The following is a 16,253-nucleotide window of genomic DNA, read 5'->3' on the forward strand; positions in this document are numbered from 1 at the left end:
GTCAACCACGACCTGCAACAAATGACGATGCCCAACTAGGTGTTTTAGCTGATATCGCGGCTAATTCGCACATCAGTAGCAGTCAAACTTCGGTGTTGAGAATGTTACATCAACATCGACTGCACCCGTACCATATTTCTATGCAACAGAAATTGCAAGGCGACGACTTTGAACGTCGTGTGCAGTTCTGCCACTGGACACAAGAGAAATTACGGGATCATGACAGATTTTTTCACGCGTTCTATTTAGCAACGAAATGTCAATCACCAACAGCGGTAACGTACACCGGCATAATATGCACTATTGGGCAACGGAAAATCCACGATGGCTGCGACAAGTGGAACATCAGCGACCTTGGCGGGTTAATGTATGGTGCGGCATTATGGGTGGAACGATAATTGGCCCCCATTTTATCGATGGCAATCCAAATAGTGCAATGTATGCTGATTTCCTGCGTAATGTTGAACCGATGTTACTACAAGATGCTTCATTGCATGACAGAATGGCGATGTACTTCCAACGTGATTGATGTCCGGCACACAGCTCGCGTGCGGTTGAATCGGTATTGAATAGCATATTTCATGACAAGTGGATTGGTCGTCGAAGCACCATACCATGGCCCGCACGTTCACCGGATCTGACGTCCCCGCATTTGTTTCTGTGGGGAAAGTTGAAGGATATTTGCTATCATGATCCACCGACAACGCCTGACAACATGCGTCAGCGCATTGTGAATGCATGTGCGAACATTACATTACGGAAGGCGAACTACTCGCTGTTGAGAGGAATGTCGTTACACGTATTGCCAAATGCATTGAGGTTGACGGACATCATTTTGAGCACTTATGACATTAATGTGGTATTTATAGGTAATCACGCTGTAACAGCATGTGTTCTCAGAAATGATAAGTTCACAAAGGTACATGTATCACATTGGAACAACCGAAATAAAATGTTCAAACGTACCTTCGTTCCGTATTTTAATTTAAAAAACCTACCTGTTAGCAACTGTTCGTCTAAAATTGTGAGCCATATGTTTGTGACTATTACAACGCCGTCTATCACAAAGCGAAAAAAGTGGTCCAACTAAAACATTCATATTTCTTTACGTACTAAATGAATATGTAATAAAAAATGGGGGTTCCTATTTTTAAAAAACGCAGTTGATATCCGTTTGACCTATAGCACCGCCATCCAGCGGGGCAAACAAAAGCGCCATCTGGTTTACCCCTTCAAGCTAGACAAGTTTCGTTCTTTGTAGTTTTTTCGTTTGACGCTTATTTCGTGAGATATTTGGCCCGGTCACGATCAATGGACCACCCTGTATACCAGAATTGCAGACGTGTACCTACAAAGAAACTAAAAATTAATTACATAACTTTATTTTCTCGTAGTGATAGTTAAAACTCAGTGGCCCTCCTACAGACCGCTCAAAACATGACGCTATTTTATGAGAGGATATAAGTTGATGATAGCCCACGGCCAGTGTCAATTTGAATAAAACAATTTTCGGTTTAATTTCCTTCAATATGACCCTTGCAAAGTTGGTTTGAAGGTCGGTGACGTAGCTGTTTTATCGTTTTATAGCAAAGCTGCCTGACACTCAGAATTATTTTATTCAGATTTAAAGGTGAATGTATTTCTTCTGTTACACGTATGATCCTTGATTAATTCAGAAGGAAATGCGTTACACATTACAGAAAAGGCTATTAATCGTTACTTCGTGCATATGACTTGCCAGTTGCGCCGAGTCTAGTATGGTAATGATAAACCCAATAATTACATTATCGAGCTGTTGTACAAGATCAAGAAGACAAGAAATGTGAGAGCTGCAGCCCAAAGTGACCCACAAAAAGTTAATGTCCATTCTTATTCTTCCCTCATGGTTCTACTACATTTCTAAGTTACCCGCATTTTCCTGCAGTATTCTTTCCAGAGAATTCAAACATTTTGCACCTTTTTACGTTGTAATACGGTTTTTCTAGGTGAACAAATCCCATCCATTCATCCCTACATTCCGTCAATGGTGTTATTGACGAAACGACACCATTCGACCAAATAAACTGTCGCATACGTTTTCTGTATCTGCCAGCCACACCTCCGTCCTCCTGTGCTAACAAAATATTAAATTTTTTGCATCAATTAATTTTTAATTTCGCCCAAGTTATTATTATTTTTGCAACTTTACAGACGTTATTAGGTCTACAACTTTGCCGACGCCATTTTTTCTCGAAGTTCGAGGCTCTATTTGTCTAGGACGTCTTTTCATGGTTCGCGTGGCTGCCCCCGTCGGAGGTTCGAATCCTCCCTCGGGCATGGATGTGTGTGCTGTCCTTAGCGTAAGGTAGTTTAAGTTAGATTAAATAGTGTGTAAGCTTAAGGACCGATGACATCAGCAATTTGGTCCCGTAAGATCTTATCACAAATTTCCAATTTCGAGGCTCTATTGTGAAAAACTTACAAGCCCGCGGTTGAAAAACTGGGCGTCTTTTGAAGAGATCCATGAATCGATCAAATTTTGCACTTGTTCGTATGACCGGAAGTCCTGGCCAGCCAGGCCGCGAGTCATTGATCAAAAATGGTGATAGTCAGAGTGAGCAACGTCTGGAGAATACGGCGCGTGGGACGGAACTTCCCATTTGAACGTTTCCAAGTACGTTTTGATGGGTTTTGCGACATGGGATCGATCGCTGCCATGCTGCAAAATCGTCTTTTCATGTCTGTCACTGTGTTGTGGCCGTTAGTCTTTCAATACTCGGCTCAAACGCATGAACTGCTTTCGATAACGATTTCCTGTGATTGTTTCCGTCGGTTTCAGTAGCTTCGAAAACCTTCTGTCTGCCACCGCCATACCGGTTTTGGATGTTAAAATCATCGTTCTTGAAGCGCTGAAACCTTTCTCTGCACGTTCTTTCACTAACAGGTGCCTCACCGTCGGTGTTACCCAGCATTTTATGAGCCTCAGGCGAAGATCTCTTCATGCTGAAGCAAACATTAAAGCCTTCCGCAAATGGCGAGAACTTGGCTCGTAAGTTGACATAGTCGACCGAGCAAAACTTCATGAATCAATCACGTTGGACTAATATTTTGATGGCGTTGTGTTTAAAAATGGCTCAGCTTATTATATGATACTTAAGGTTAACCAAGTGCATCACTCTTTGTCGCTACTGTCATCTATTGCTAAGCAGCGGAAACAAAGTTGTAGGCCTAATATGTAAAACAGAGTCTATCTTTAAAGATAGTGGCTAGGAACAGCGCCGACCATGAAGTGCTGCTTGAATTCAAATGTGGTTCGATAACTGGTTGGTTGGGGGCGAGCTCGCTGTTTTCTGCGGCTGAAGAAAACAGGTTTGCGTCATCCTCGCCCACGCTGATTTCAGCGCACTGGGAGCGGGCTGAGCGAAGGTCGTGCCGGGAATTACTGGGAGCCGATTTTTCCTCCGCCGAGTTCGCTGCCTGCCGTAGGCGGCCTTTGTTCTGTGTGTACGATCGGCGTTGCTGGACGTTTCTGAACCAGTATCGTTGACGAGACTGCAGATATTCGGTGACTAAAGATTTACGTCGGCTTGTTTGCAGGTAACTCCAGATGAATATTTTTTGTAGCTGCGCCAACCATCTGTAAATGCCGGCCGCTGTGGCCGAGAGGTTCTATGCGCTTCAGTCCGGAGTCGCGCTGCTGCTACGGTCGCAGGTTCGAATCCTGCTTCGGGCATGGATGTGTGTGATGTCCTTAGGTTGGTTAGGTTTAAGTACTTCTAAGTCTAGGGGACTGATGACCTCAGATGTTAAGTCCCATAGTACTTAGAGCCATTTGAATTTGATCTGTAAACCGTAAACAAAGCAAAGTTAGTTCAATGCTTTATCCGTAGTAGATGAATTATTATGTATATAAGTTCCGAAATAAACATAGTAAGGGCTAAAGACATTAATAACGCTTGTACACGAGCAGTGGGACACAGCAACTCCGAGGTAGCGATGATGTGGGGCTTTTCCCGTACGACCATTTCACGACTATACCGTGAATATCAGGAATGCGGTAAATCAATTCCGACAACGCTGCGCCCGGAAAATGATCCTGCAAGAACGGGACCAACGACGATTGAAGAGAATCGTTCAACGGGACAGAAGGGCAACCCTTCCGCAAATTGCTGCAGATTTCGATGCTGGGCCATAAAAATGTGTTAGCGTGCAAACTATTCAAGGAAACACCATCGATATGGCCTTTCGGAGCCAAGGCCCACTCGTGTACCCTTGATTACTGATCAACACAGAGCTTTGCGCTTCGCCTGGGCTCGTCAACACCGACATTGGATTGTTGATGACTGGAAATATGTTGCTTGGTCGGACCAGTCTCGTTTCAAATTGTATCGAGCGGATGGACGTGACGGATATGGAGACAACCTCATGAATCCATGGACCCTGCATGTCAGCAGGAGACTGTTCAAGCTGGTGGAGGCTCTGTAAAGGTGTGGGGCGTGTACAGTTGGAGTGATATGGAACCCCTGATACGTCTAGATACGACTCTGATAGGTGATTCGTACGTAAGCACCCTGTCTGATCACCTACAGTCATTCATGTCCATTGTGCATTCCGACGGACTTGGGCAATTCCAGCAGGACAATGCGACACCCTACACGTCCAGAATTGCTACAGAGTGGGTCCAAGAACACTCTTCTGAGTTTAAGCACTTCCATTGGCCACGGAACTCCCGAGACATGAACATTATTGAGCATATCTGTTGTTCAGAAGAGATCTCCACCCCGTCGTACTCCTACGACTTTGTGAACAGCCCTGCAGGATTCATGGTGTCAATTCCCTCCAGCACTACTTTATACATTAGTCGAGCCCATGCCACATCGTGTTGCGGCACTCCTGCGTTGTCGCGGGGGTCCTACACGATGTTTGGCTGGTGTACCAGTTTCTTTGGCTCTTCAGTGCATAAGAAATAATAGTGTAGCAGTGACATTAAAATACTGGTAGCATTCGATAACTCTCTGGGCAGAGATTTAGGGACGCTGGGAAAAACAGGAATCAACGTAGATGGGCAAGAATTTGAGTCACTTTAGCCAGCATAAAAGGTAATAATATAGAGAATGGTGAGAACCAACAGAAGTTGAACATTATGTGTAGTTTACGTTCTATATTAGAGGTAGAAAACTTTCTTTACCTACCGCCCACTTTTGTTTATCTGTTAGTAGTCAAATTTTTAACACCAGCTAGTTCTACAATAATGGGAACCTATAAAGTAAAAAAGTAACTTTATGTTATAAAATTTATAAAAACAGAGTTGCAGCAAGTTAGAGTATAATAATAATAATAATAATAACGTACCAAATACTTTGTCAAAATTTTACGAAAATGAAAATGTATTTCACCCCCAACCGCCTACTGACTACCATGGAAGCTGGAACGCCCACTATTGAGCAGTAGGGCCCAGGTTGCCTACCACTGATCTGGACAGAACTACCTGTAAGACAGCTTCAATCAAAACATACATTTCTGCGTATATTCTGCATACAAGTTTTTTGTTTACTGGGCGCCGTTGTGGGTCTGTAGCGAAAGCTTCAAGGCTTCCTGCAATGCAAGATGTCCGGAGTCTACTGTCCTCTGGATCTCGAAAACGAACAGGGAAAATTGGGTTTCATAGATCGGTCCTTGCGGGAATCATGTTGATTCTTCCAAAGGAATCGTTCGGTTTCCCTAAATCATGGCGACAAGCAAATGCAAGTATAAAATTCCAATATGATGCTTCGATCACCTGACTGGATATGTCGAAGATTGTTTCGTTGGTATGAGGCATGAAATTATTACCTGCCATCCAGCATTATAAGCTTTTAATATCATCGTCTGTATTTTTTAAATAGAAAAATCTACTCATTGAGAAGGCAACCATTCGAGACTTACATGGATCCGCCCGCAGAATGATCATATTCAATTGCGAAAAAGACTAAGTTCCAAAAGTTATCAAAAGTGGCCGTGAATACACTTTATGTGCTTGCAGGTGAGACTCGTAGAGATTATGTGGCTTTCCCATAATCCAGATGTGTGAGTTCAGTGCATTCACACAACCATCAATATCGAACCAAGCGTCGTCAGTCCGAACCAATCCAGTTTTTTCCCACCCGGCGTTACAGAATACACGAACAACTGAAAGAAAGCGACACGTTTCGTAGTATTTACTAGTTGCAGCTCTTAAACGGCACGATTTCTGTACGGATACGTCTTCCATAACACGGTGCGGGCACTACCAACGGAGAGACAAGCTTGGCTGTACAGCTGCTGCACAGACTTCGAGCTGTTCAAAGAACATGCAGCTTCCATGTTGATCATAACTTCTAGTGTTGACATTTTCGGTCGACCACTTTAGGTTACATCAGCCATATTTCCTGTCCTCTGGAACCTACCGCCCAGTCGCTTGATGGTGAACTTGTTTAGTGCATGCTGTTCTTACCTACCTGTGAAGTGTTCAGTCCCAGCACAGTTGGAACAATGTACTGGATAACAATATATACTTTCTGCTCTAATGTGTAGCTCATTTGTAACTGAATGAAACAAGGGTCAGATTAGGAAAAAAAAATTTTTTTTTAATAAACACACACTCTTCAATGAGGCTATTGCTCTTCTGGAACTGCCTCTACATTTCACCTATACCCACACCATGTAAACGACTTTGAAGTGCATGGCAGAAGAGCTTCCCATGCTGTCACATATTACGGTTATTTTCCATTCCATTCGGGTATGGAGGTCAGCAAGAATGAGCGTTTAAATGCTTCTGTGAGCGATATAATTAGTCTAATCTTGTCATCTCTCTTTATACAGGAGTGGTATATAGGGATCTGTAGTATATCCTTCATTTAACACTGGCTGTTAAAACTTTGTAAGTAGGCGTCTACCAGTTTAGGTTTCTCATCATTTCCATGACGCTTTCCCGCGAGTCAAACATGTGACGGTTCATGCTGCTCTTATCTGTGTACGTTCATCATATCCTGTTAGACCTATCTGTTGTGGGTCCCACACACCTGAGCCACACTCCACAGTGGGATGCGTGGGAATGTAGTAAGCATTCTCCTTTCTACACTGAATGCATTCGCTGGTTATCGGGGCTCAGTTCGAAGGGCGACCCGTCACTGGAGACAAATTTACTGCAGTCTCTGAGATTCCCTGCCGAGTACGCGTCTGGAGACGCCCCGGACGGCGGTGGGATACCCACTTGACTGTCGCCTGCCGTACGGCCCAACAACCGGGAGTGATGGTCGGAAGTGTCATTTTTTTTTTTTTTCCCCATAGCAGGACCCCTTTGGTCGTCATCCGCGATACACTTACAGCATAGCGGTACGTCGCCGACATTCTGCGATCCGTAAGCCATTCTGGGCTTACATTTCAGCAATATATTGCTCACCCGCACAAGGCAAGAGTCTCTTCTGCTTGTCTTCGTGCTGGCTAAACCATTCGTTTGCCAGCAAGATCGGCGGACCTCACCTTTATTGAGAACGTTTGGAGAATAATGGGCAGGGCCTTCGAACACTTTCGGAATTTTCAGGATCTAACGTGGCAATTGGACAGAAGTTGGTATGGTATCCTCAGGAGAACATCCAACAACTCTGTCAATTAATACCAAGTCAAATAAGTGCAAGCATAAGGACCAGAGGGGGATCAACGCGTTACTGACTTGCCCAATTTGTGAAGCTCTTTCCCTTCAATGAATCAGCCAAGTCTTCTGAAATTGTATTAATTTCTTTGTCTGTACATGGATATCACATGTACCGTTTTCCGTCCCCGTCTAATAAGACAAGGGTTTACAAAATTGGATTTGACGATTTCGACAAAGTACACATCAGGAAAATTGGTAGAAACTTTCGGATACGTTGTAAAGAGCACAAAAAATCTATCGATAACAATAGAAGTACCTATGGACTGCATTTCCTGAACGACAAACATACATCCAAAAACATTAACGAAGAGCTCCAAATTTTACATTATGCTAAGAAAGTGAAACAAATGCATATCATAGAAGAAATCGAAATTTTCATTTATTTAAGAAGTAAACCAGATACTTATCTTAATGAGCAAACAGATCTGCAGAACAAAAAGTTCCTCAGGACCTCAGCAACATTGTGTTAATGACCAATCAGAAATCATCTGTACAATAAAATGAAATTTAAAGTTTAATCTTATCTCTCCACATTTTAATATTTATTTTTATCTTTTATTTTATTTTCAGTACCATTTTGTTTCTTACTTTTCTTTTAACTTTCCTCAAATAGACGCTTAAATGCAGTCATAATAATTTCGAATACTATAACACTTATTCCACGCTTAGCTTTACTCCATGATGAATACAGTATCTTTGTAAATGTCAGTCTGTCAGACCAACAACACAGCATTTGTGAACAAAACAAATAGAAACTTAAAGACACTTATTTCAATACGTGCTGCATAGAATTCTATTGCAGGTAAATATGTTTCAAATAAGTTTACTTTCACATCATTACATTTCCATTCGTGGAAGTAATATAATATGTACTATTTTGTACAGAACCACACGGTTATTTCCAAGATCTCTCATTATTAGGCTAATTACTACGCTCGAAATCAGCACTGGAGGATAGTAGATTCAGAGTTGAAAGAACACCAGTTTTCAACTTGCGTTTCGAAGGAATATTCAACTGTCCACTTTTCAAATCCCTTTCATAATCCGAATCAGCAAAATGTATTGAGCAGATACGAGCGTTTTCAACTGAAACCGAATCTGCACGTTTACAGGTATTTATCCATTTTCGCTTCGTCTCATTGTTTTTGGGGAATATATTGAACTTAACTCCTAAGCTAGTTTCTTGTCTGCTGCGGTTAGTACAACTGGCGATCGCTCAGCAAACCTTTATTTTTCACTTAAAAATTTCGTGTTAAGAATCCCTCAGTACACTGATAATTGCGGCGCAGCTCTGTACTGAATCGGCAATGACCAACAAAAATTCGCACGTCGTTACGAAACTTGTTTCCGCTTGTAAACGCTTTTACAAGGTGTTGACTGACAATTCGTAATTTTTCACAAACACAACTTTTATTGATGTAAGTTCACAAGGTTGATGAGTGAATATACAAACGAAAGGTAACAATAACGATGCCAGTAAAAGTCTCCTAATTGAGGCAAAGAAAAGTTCACTTCTAATTTTCCACAAAGGTTCGCGGTAACACACCCACACACTAGTAACGGCCACAGTACACGAGGTCGGCATTCGGCGTGAACTGAACTTCGGGGCTGGTTCTAGCCCCTATATAGCTGTCTCCAGCCAGTCAGGTTTTGGCGTAGTAATACTTCCTGCAGGCCGTGGCTCGAGCTCCACCTGCAGGATGTAGTTCTCGGAATGTCTGTTTCTATTATCTTGTATGTAAATAGCCGGTGTTTACCATGGTGCTTTTGGTACGCCTTGGGCATAGACAACCTCGTCCTCTGTGGTGTTATATGGGTTGCCGGTCCTCAGGGGTCACTTTGGCTCCGGTATAAAACAAGGGCATTACATGTAAATTGAAGGTGCAGAGTGGAAGAAAGGAACGGAAAGGGGAGGGATCACTGCTTTCAGCTGCGTTGGGACGTTAAGCGGAATCGGCGAAGACGCAACTGCCGGTCCTATCTCGGCTCGCCTGATGGCCGATACACACTCCCATCGAGCAGCGCCTATCCGCTCTTCACCTTCAACTTACATATAATGTATAACAGCTGCGGATTCTGCGTGGTGTCTGTTGTTTCGGACATGTCCGAAAAAACAGACACCACTCATTCATACAGTTAGAACAGGTTACGGCACTTGGCTGCGTGCCAGTTTGGTTCAGTCCGTGGATACTGTATTCTAGTATCGGTAGTTCACTATGACGTGAGCGACCGGCTTGCTACTGCCCGTACACCTCCTAATTCCTACCGTGTATTCTAGTATCCGTAATTTTATCAGTTAGAAGCTAGTTTCAGCCTTCTAACCCATTCGCAAGCGATGTTTACTCCTATTACACTACAGGCCATTAAAATTGCTACACCACGAAGATGACGTGCTTTTCAGAGCATTCACACAAAGTTGCCGCCGGTGGCGACACCTACAATGTGCTGACAAGAGGAAAGTTTCCAACCGATTTCTCGTACACAAACAGCAGTTGACAGGCGTTGCCTGGTGAAACGTTGTTGTGATGCCTCGTGTAAGGAGGAGAAATGCGTATCATAACGTTTCCGACTTTGATAAAGGTCGGACTGCAGCCTAGCGCGATTGCGGTTTATCGTATCGCGACATTGCTGCTCGCGTTGGTCGAGATCCAATGACTGTTAGCGCAATATGGAATCGGTGAGTTCAGGAGGGTAATACGGAACGTCGAGCTGGATCTCAACGGCCTCGTATCACTAGCTGTCGAGATGACAGGCATCTTATCCGCATGGCTGTAACGGATCGTGCAGCCACGTCTCGATCCCTGAGTCAACAGATGGGGACGTTTGCAAGACAACAACCATCTACACGAACAGTTCGACGACGTTTGCAGCAGCATGGACTATCAGCTCGGAGACCGTGGCTGCGGTTATCCTTGACGCCGAATCACAGACAGGAGCGCCTGCGATGGTGTACTCAACGACGAACCTTGGTACACGAATAGCAAAACGTCAGTTTTTCGGATGAATCCAGGTTATGTTTACAGCATCATGATGGTCGCACCCGTATTTGGCGAAATCGCGGTGAACGCACATTGTAAGCGTGTATTCGTCATCGCCATACTGGCGTATCCCCGGCGTGATGGTATGGGGTGCTACTGGTTACACGTCTCGGTCACCTCTTGTTCGTATTGACGGCACTTTGTACAGTGACGTTACATTTCAGATGTGTTACGACCCGTGGTTCTACTCTCATTCGATCCCTGCGAAACCCTACATTTCAGCAGGATAATGCACGACCTCATGTTCCAGGTCCTGTACGGGCCTTTCTGCACACAGGAAATGTTCGAATGTAGCCCTGGTTAGCACATTGTCCAGGTTTCTTACCAACTGAAAAGTCCGGTCGATGGTACCCGAGCAACTGGCTCGTCACAATACGCCAGTCACTACTCTTGATGAACTGTGGTATCGTGTTGAAGCTGCATGGGCAGCTGTACCTGTACACGCCATCCAAGCTCTGTTTGACTCAGTGCACAGGCGTATCAAGGTCGTTATTACGGGCGGAGGTGGTTGTTCTGGGTACTGATTTCTCAGAATCTATGCACCCAAATTGTGTGAAAATGTAATCACATGTCAGTTCTAGTATAATATATTTGTCCAATGAATATCCGTTTATCATCTGCATTTCTTGTTGATGTAGGAGTTTTAATGGGCAGTAGTGTATTTTATCCCTGCTACCTCCAAAAGTTCTGAGTGTGTAGGCTAGTCATAATTGTCAGAAGTTTATGCAGAAAGTATATGTGTGGGTGTGTGGTGTTGCAGAGCCCGCCCGCCGCCCCCGGCAGCCAGAAGCTCGCGGCCTCCGCCCCCGGGCAGCAGCAGCAGCAGCAGCACCATCAGCAGGCCAGCATGTCCCGCCAGCAGACGGAGCGCTCCATCCCGCACCTGCGCGACATCTTCGGCTTCCACGGCTGGGAGCCGCAGCCGCAGCAGCCCGACCCGGCGGCCGCAGTCGCGCAGAAGCTGCAGGAGATGCGCGTCGACGCCAGCAACGACAGCGCCGTGTCCGTGGGCTCCACCAGCGAGGACGACTCCCCGCAGAAGGGGGGCGGCGGGGGCGGCGGCGGCGGCGGCGGCAGCGGCAAGAAGAAGAAGCAGCGCAACAGCCGGCGCGACAACGCGCGCACCCTCACCGAGCGCGACGTGAAGCACCTGGAGCGCCACCTCTCCATGAAGAAGACCATCCGCAAGAAGATCATGCGCGACCTGCAGCAGGCTTTCGTAGAGGTGCGCAGTCCTTCCCCTTCCTGCACAGTGACAAGTAGCGGATATTTGCGTAAATTGTATCGCTTTTGAGATTTTATTTTTTACACCCTAAACATTACGCTGAGGTGACAAAAGTCAGGGGACATCGAAAAAATGTTCAAATGTGTGTGAATTCCTAAGCGACCGAACCACTGAGGTCATCGGTCCGTAGACTTACACACTGCTTAAACTAAATGAAACTAACTTTGAAACTTCTTTATTAAATATTTTACTGAAACTGCTGAGTGAAATTGAATGTAAGTGAACCTACTTTCTCTTTAGTTATTCTTATCACGTCAACACTGACCCACAATATTCTAGCGCGACGCAATCTGTCTGCTGAAAAAAAGGATAACCTGACTACAAAAAATTAATTCAAAAGAATGGCCCTGACGAAAAAGAAATCCTAACAATAACCTATACATTTCATTAAGCACAAAAATCTTCATTACGCGAAGTACTGCAGTACAGTCAATACAGCCAGCTAAATGAAAGATTCTAACTACTAAAGCCACTAACTACTAATAGGCATGTGGTTAGCAAAGGAAAGATTTTGTTGCAAACCAAATAATGTATTTTTTACCTTAATAATGTGACATCCATTTCAGACACGAACATAAATCGTCATTGGCGTCTAGTACAAAGGTATATGCTCATGAATAATATTCAATCTCCAAGTCGAACATGTACAGATCGTTAGCCTACACTAACACTTCAGACCTCTACCCTCCATCAGTGCTAGCTTCTCACATTTAACATCCATCACTGCTGGCTGTTCACCTCCGACAGCCCAGCAGTACTTGCATCACTGCTGGCGACTAACTTCCAACTGCCCACCATTACTGCCGTTTAACTTCCAACAACGAGTCCAACCAGCCACAGAGTCTCTTACAAAGAAAGCGCAGTCAGAGATCCAATGCAAAGCGCTACACAGTGCTGCCAACGCAGAAGCAGCCCACTTAGAACTTCCGGCCGAAGTGGCCGTGCGGTTAAAGGCGCTGCAGTCTGGAACCGCAGGACCGCTACGGTCGCAGGTTCGAATCCTGCCTCGGGCATGGATGTTTGTGATGTCCTTAGGTTAGTTAGGTTTAACTAGTTCTAAGTTCTAGGGGACTAATGACCTCAGCAGTTGAGTCCCATAGTGCTCAGAGCCATTAGAACCACTTAGAACTTGTGCAGCCGGCCGTAGTGGCCGTGCGGTTCTAGGCGCTGCAGTCTGGAACCGAGCGACCGCTACGGTCGCAGGTTCGAATCCTGCCTCGGGCATGGATGTGTGTCATGTCCTTAGGTTAGTTAGGTTTAATTAGTTCTAAGTTCTAGGCGACTGATGACCTCAGAAGTTAAGTCGGATAGTGTTCAGAGCCATTTTTTTTAGAACTTGTGCTAAGGACAACACACACACACTCATGCCTGAGGGAGGAGTCGAATCTCCGGCGGGAAGGGCCGCGCAATCCGTGACACAGAGCCTCAAACCGCGCGGCCACTCCGCGTGGCTACAGGACAGCGATATGCACACAAGCAGATGGCAGGAGTATCGCGTACAGAAGGTATAAAAGGGCACATTGGCGGATCTGTCATTTCTACTCAGCTGCTTCAGGTGAAAAGGTTTCCAACGTGATTATGCCCGCACGATGGGAATTAACAGACTTTCAACGCAGAATGGTGGTTGGAGCTAAACGCATGTGACACTACATTCCGGAAATCGTTAGGGAATTCAATATACCGAGATCCACAGTGTCAAGAGTGTCCCCAGAACACCAAATTTCAGACATTACCTCCCACCACAGACAACGCAGTGGCCGATGGCCTTCACTTAACGACCGAGAGCAGAGGCGTTGCGTAGAGTTGTCAGTGCTGAAAGACAAGCGACACTACGTGAAATGACCGGAAAAATCAATGTGCGGTGTACGAAGAACGTATCCGTTAGGACAGTGTGGCGAAATCTGGCGTTAATTGGCTATGGCAGCAGACGGCCGATGCGAATGCCTTTTTTTTAAATTGTTTATGAACACAACATCGTTATAACAATACCTGAACAGATAAACGTAATTGTGAATAGCTGGTCAGTATTTCACATAATCGAAATCCTTTAAGAACAGAAACAAGTACAACTGAAATGTGTGACAAGCTATGCACAGAGAGCTTTTAGTAACAATTCGAAAAAGAAAATCAGTGAGTTGTGAAATGTAAACAAAAATTGAAATAAGTGTATAGTGTAAGAAACTAAAAGAAAATGGAAGACTCTAATGAGGAAAGAGAAACAAAAGGGATACTTCTAGCGAAAGCATTCACTGTAAGTGAAACGTCCTCTGATATCCGTACGATAACGCAACGGATAAAGTGTTGACAAAATGTTCGCGGTACTGCGGTGAACGTTGAAATCGTTGATGACATTCCCACAGGTAGGCCATGTACTGCACGGCGTCACTGATTTGTAACTCAAAAATGGCGCCGGCGGCGGTGGTCTAGCGGTTCTAGGCGCTCAGTCCGGAACCGCGCGACTGCTACGGTCGCAGGTTCGAATCCGGCCTCGGGCATGGATGTGTGTGATGTCCTTAGGTTAGTCAGGTATAAGTAGTTCTAAGTTCTAGGGGACTGATGACCACAGATGTTAAGTCCCATAGTGCTCAGAGCCATTTGAACCATTTGAACAAAAATGGCGTAAGCAGTTTGTCCCAGCTGCCAGGCCACGGCGTTGCACTTCGTTTTTGGATGCAGTTTAAGGTCAGGAAGGATAATCCACATTGGTTTGGTAACAGCACATCGCCCGCAGCGCTTCTCCTGGGTTCCTGACCGTATCAGTTGGACCACTGACGACTGGGAAACCGTGGCCTGGCCACATGACGCCCGATTTCAGTTGGTAAGAGCGGATGGTAGGGTTCGGGTGTGGCGCTGACACCACGAAGCCGTGAGCCCAAGTTGTCAACAAGACACTGTGCAGGCTGATGGTGACTCCGTAATGGTGTGGCCTGTGTTTACATGGAATCGGCTGGTCCTTCTAGTCCAACTGAACCGATCACTGACTGTAAATGGTTATTTCGGCTACTTGGAGGGCACCTGCAGCCAAACAACCGCGGAATTTTCATGGACGACAGTGCGCAATGCCACCGAGCCACAACTGTTCTCGGCTGGTTTTAAGAAAGTTCTGGACATTTCGAGCGGATGATTTGTCCAGCCATATCGCCCGACGTGAATCCCATCGAACATTTATGGGACATAATCGAGAGATCAGTAGGTGCATAGACTCCTGCACTGCCAAGACTTTCGCAAATATGGACAGCTGTAGAGGCAGCATGGCTCACTGTTTCTCACATCGACTTGTTGAGTCCATGCCACGTCGAGCTGCCGCACTGCGTCGGGCAAAAAAAGAGGTCCGACATGATATTAGAAGGTATCCCATGTCTTTTGTCACCTCAGCGTAAGTTATAAAATTGTTTAAAAAATGCCATCCTCATCTGTAAGATGTTGTTCTTGGTATCTGATTCAAACAATGGAAATTCTGCGTGAAATAAACACCATACAATTAATTTTCTAGACGTTTGCAAGTGGTACATTTTAGGAATCTGGTTTTCTAATTGTACCAGTGGGTTCATAAACTGTGCCATGTTTATAAACTGCTCTTGAACTTGAAAATATGTGCTACTCTAAGTTCAAGGAAACGTTCCATGTTTCAGTTCTTACATACCTATTTTCAACTATTACAATGTATGTTTTTCACATGTCACCCCACCATTGCACACTTTCCACAAATCTACATTCAGCATTTCATGCACCTGATCATTTGTTCCATTCGACCTCCCTCGCATAACTCGCAGTAATATTCCTCTTTGTTACGAATGAGTTTCTGTGGTGGCTCCTCCGCAGTCTCCAAGCCGCGAGGAGTGGCCGCGCGGTTTCAGGCGCCATGCCACGAATTGCGCGGCCCCTCCCGCCGGAGGTCCGAGTCCTGCCTCGGGCTTGGGTGTGGGAGTTGTTCTTAGCGTAAGTTAGTTTAGGTAGTTTGGTCCCTTAGGAATTCACACAGGTGCAGTCTCCAAAACACTATGTTTTCACGTATTTCTTCTCCTTTGCTTCGTTTTACTTTTTTTACATAGGCTACTGGTCAACTCGCAGCCTCCTTGGTTGGACGTTGAAGTTCTGCTTGGAACTCGGATGTGCTGATATTTCTTGGATGGACATCTTCCGCCGACTTTTTGCCCGCCATAGCACGTTCTGCATTATGTGGTACAGGGTTTCTTTCTGCAAAGTCGAACGGAGGTTTTCTTATGTCCGCATCCATAAACAGAACATCACGTCTTCAAATGTTTATTAACTCATAAAC

The 16,253-nt window shown here is 45.0% G+C and overlaps 1 protein-coding gene across 1 annotated transcript in view; it reads left to right on the top strand.

The window, feature by feature from the left end:
* The window catches only part of LOC124799867, a 637,073-nt gene that overhangs the window by 610,513 nt on the left and 10,307 nt on the right, over positions 1-16,253 (top strand). The window contains exon 3 of the mRNA XM_047262952.1: positions 11,450-11,914. Within this exon, the coding sequence (XP_047118908.1) occupies positions 11,537-11,914 (378 nt within the window). The 5' untranslated portion in view covers positions 11,450-11,536. The remainder of the gene's footprint in view (positions 1-11,449; positions 11,915-16,253) is intronic.

The sequence above is a fragment of the Schistocerca piceifrons genome, chromosome 1 (genome assembly GCF_021461385.2).
Source record: "Schistocerca piceifrons isolate TAMUIC-IGC-003096 chromosome 1, iqSchPice1.1, whole genome shotgun sequence".
In the NCBI taxonomy this organism is placed as follows: Eukaryota; Metazoa; Arthropoda; class Insecta; order Orthoptera; family Acrididae; genus Schistocerca; species Schistocerca piceifrons.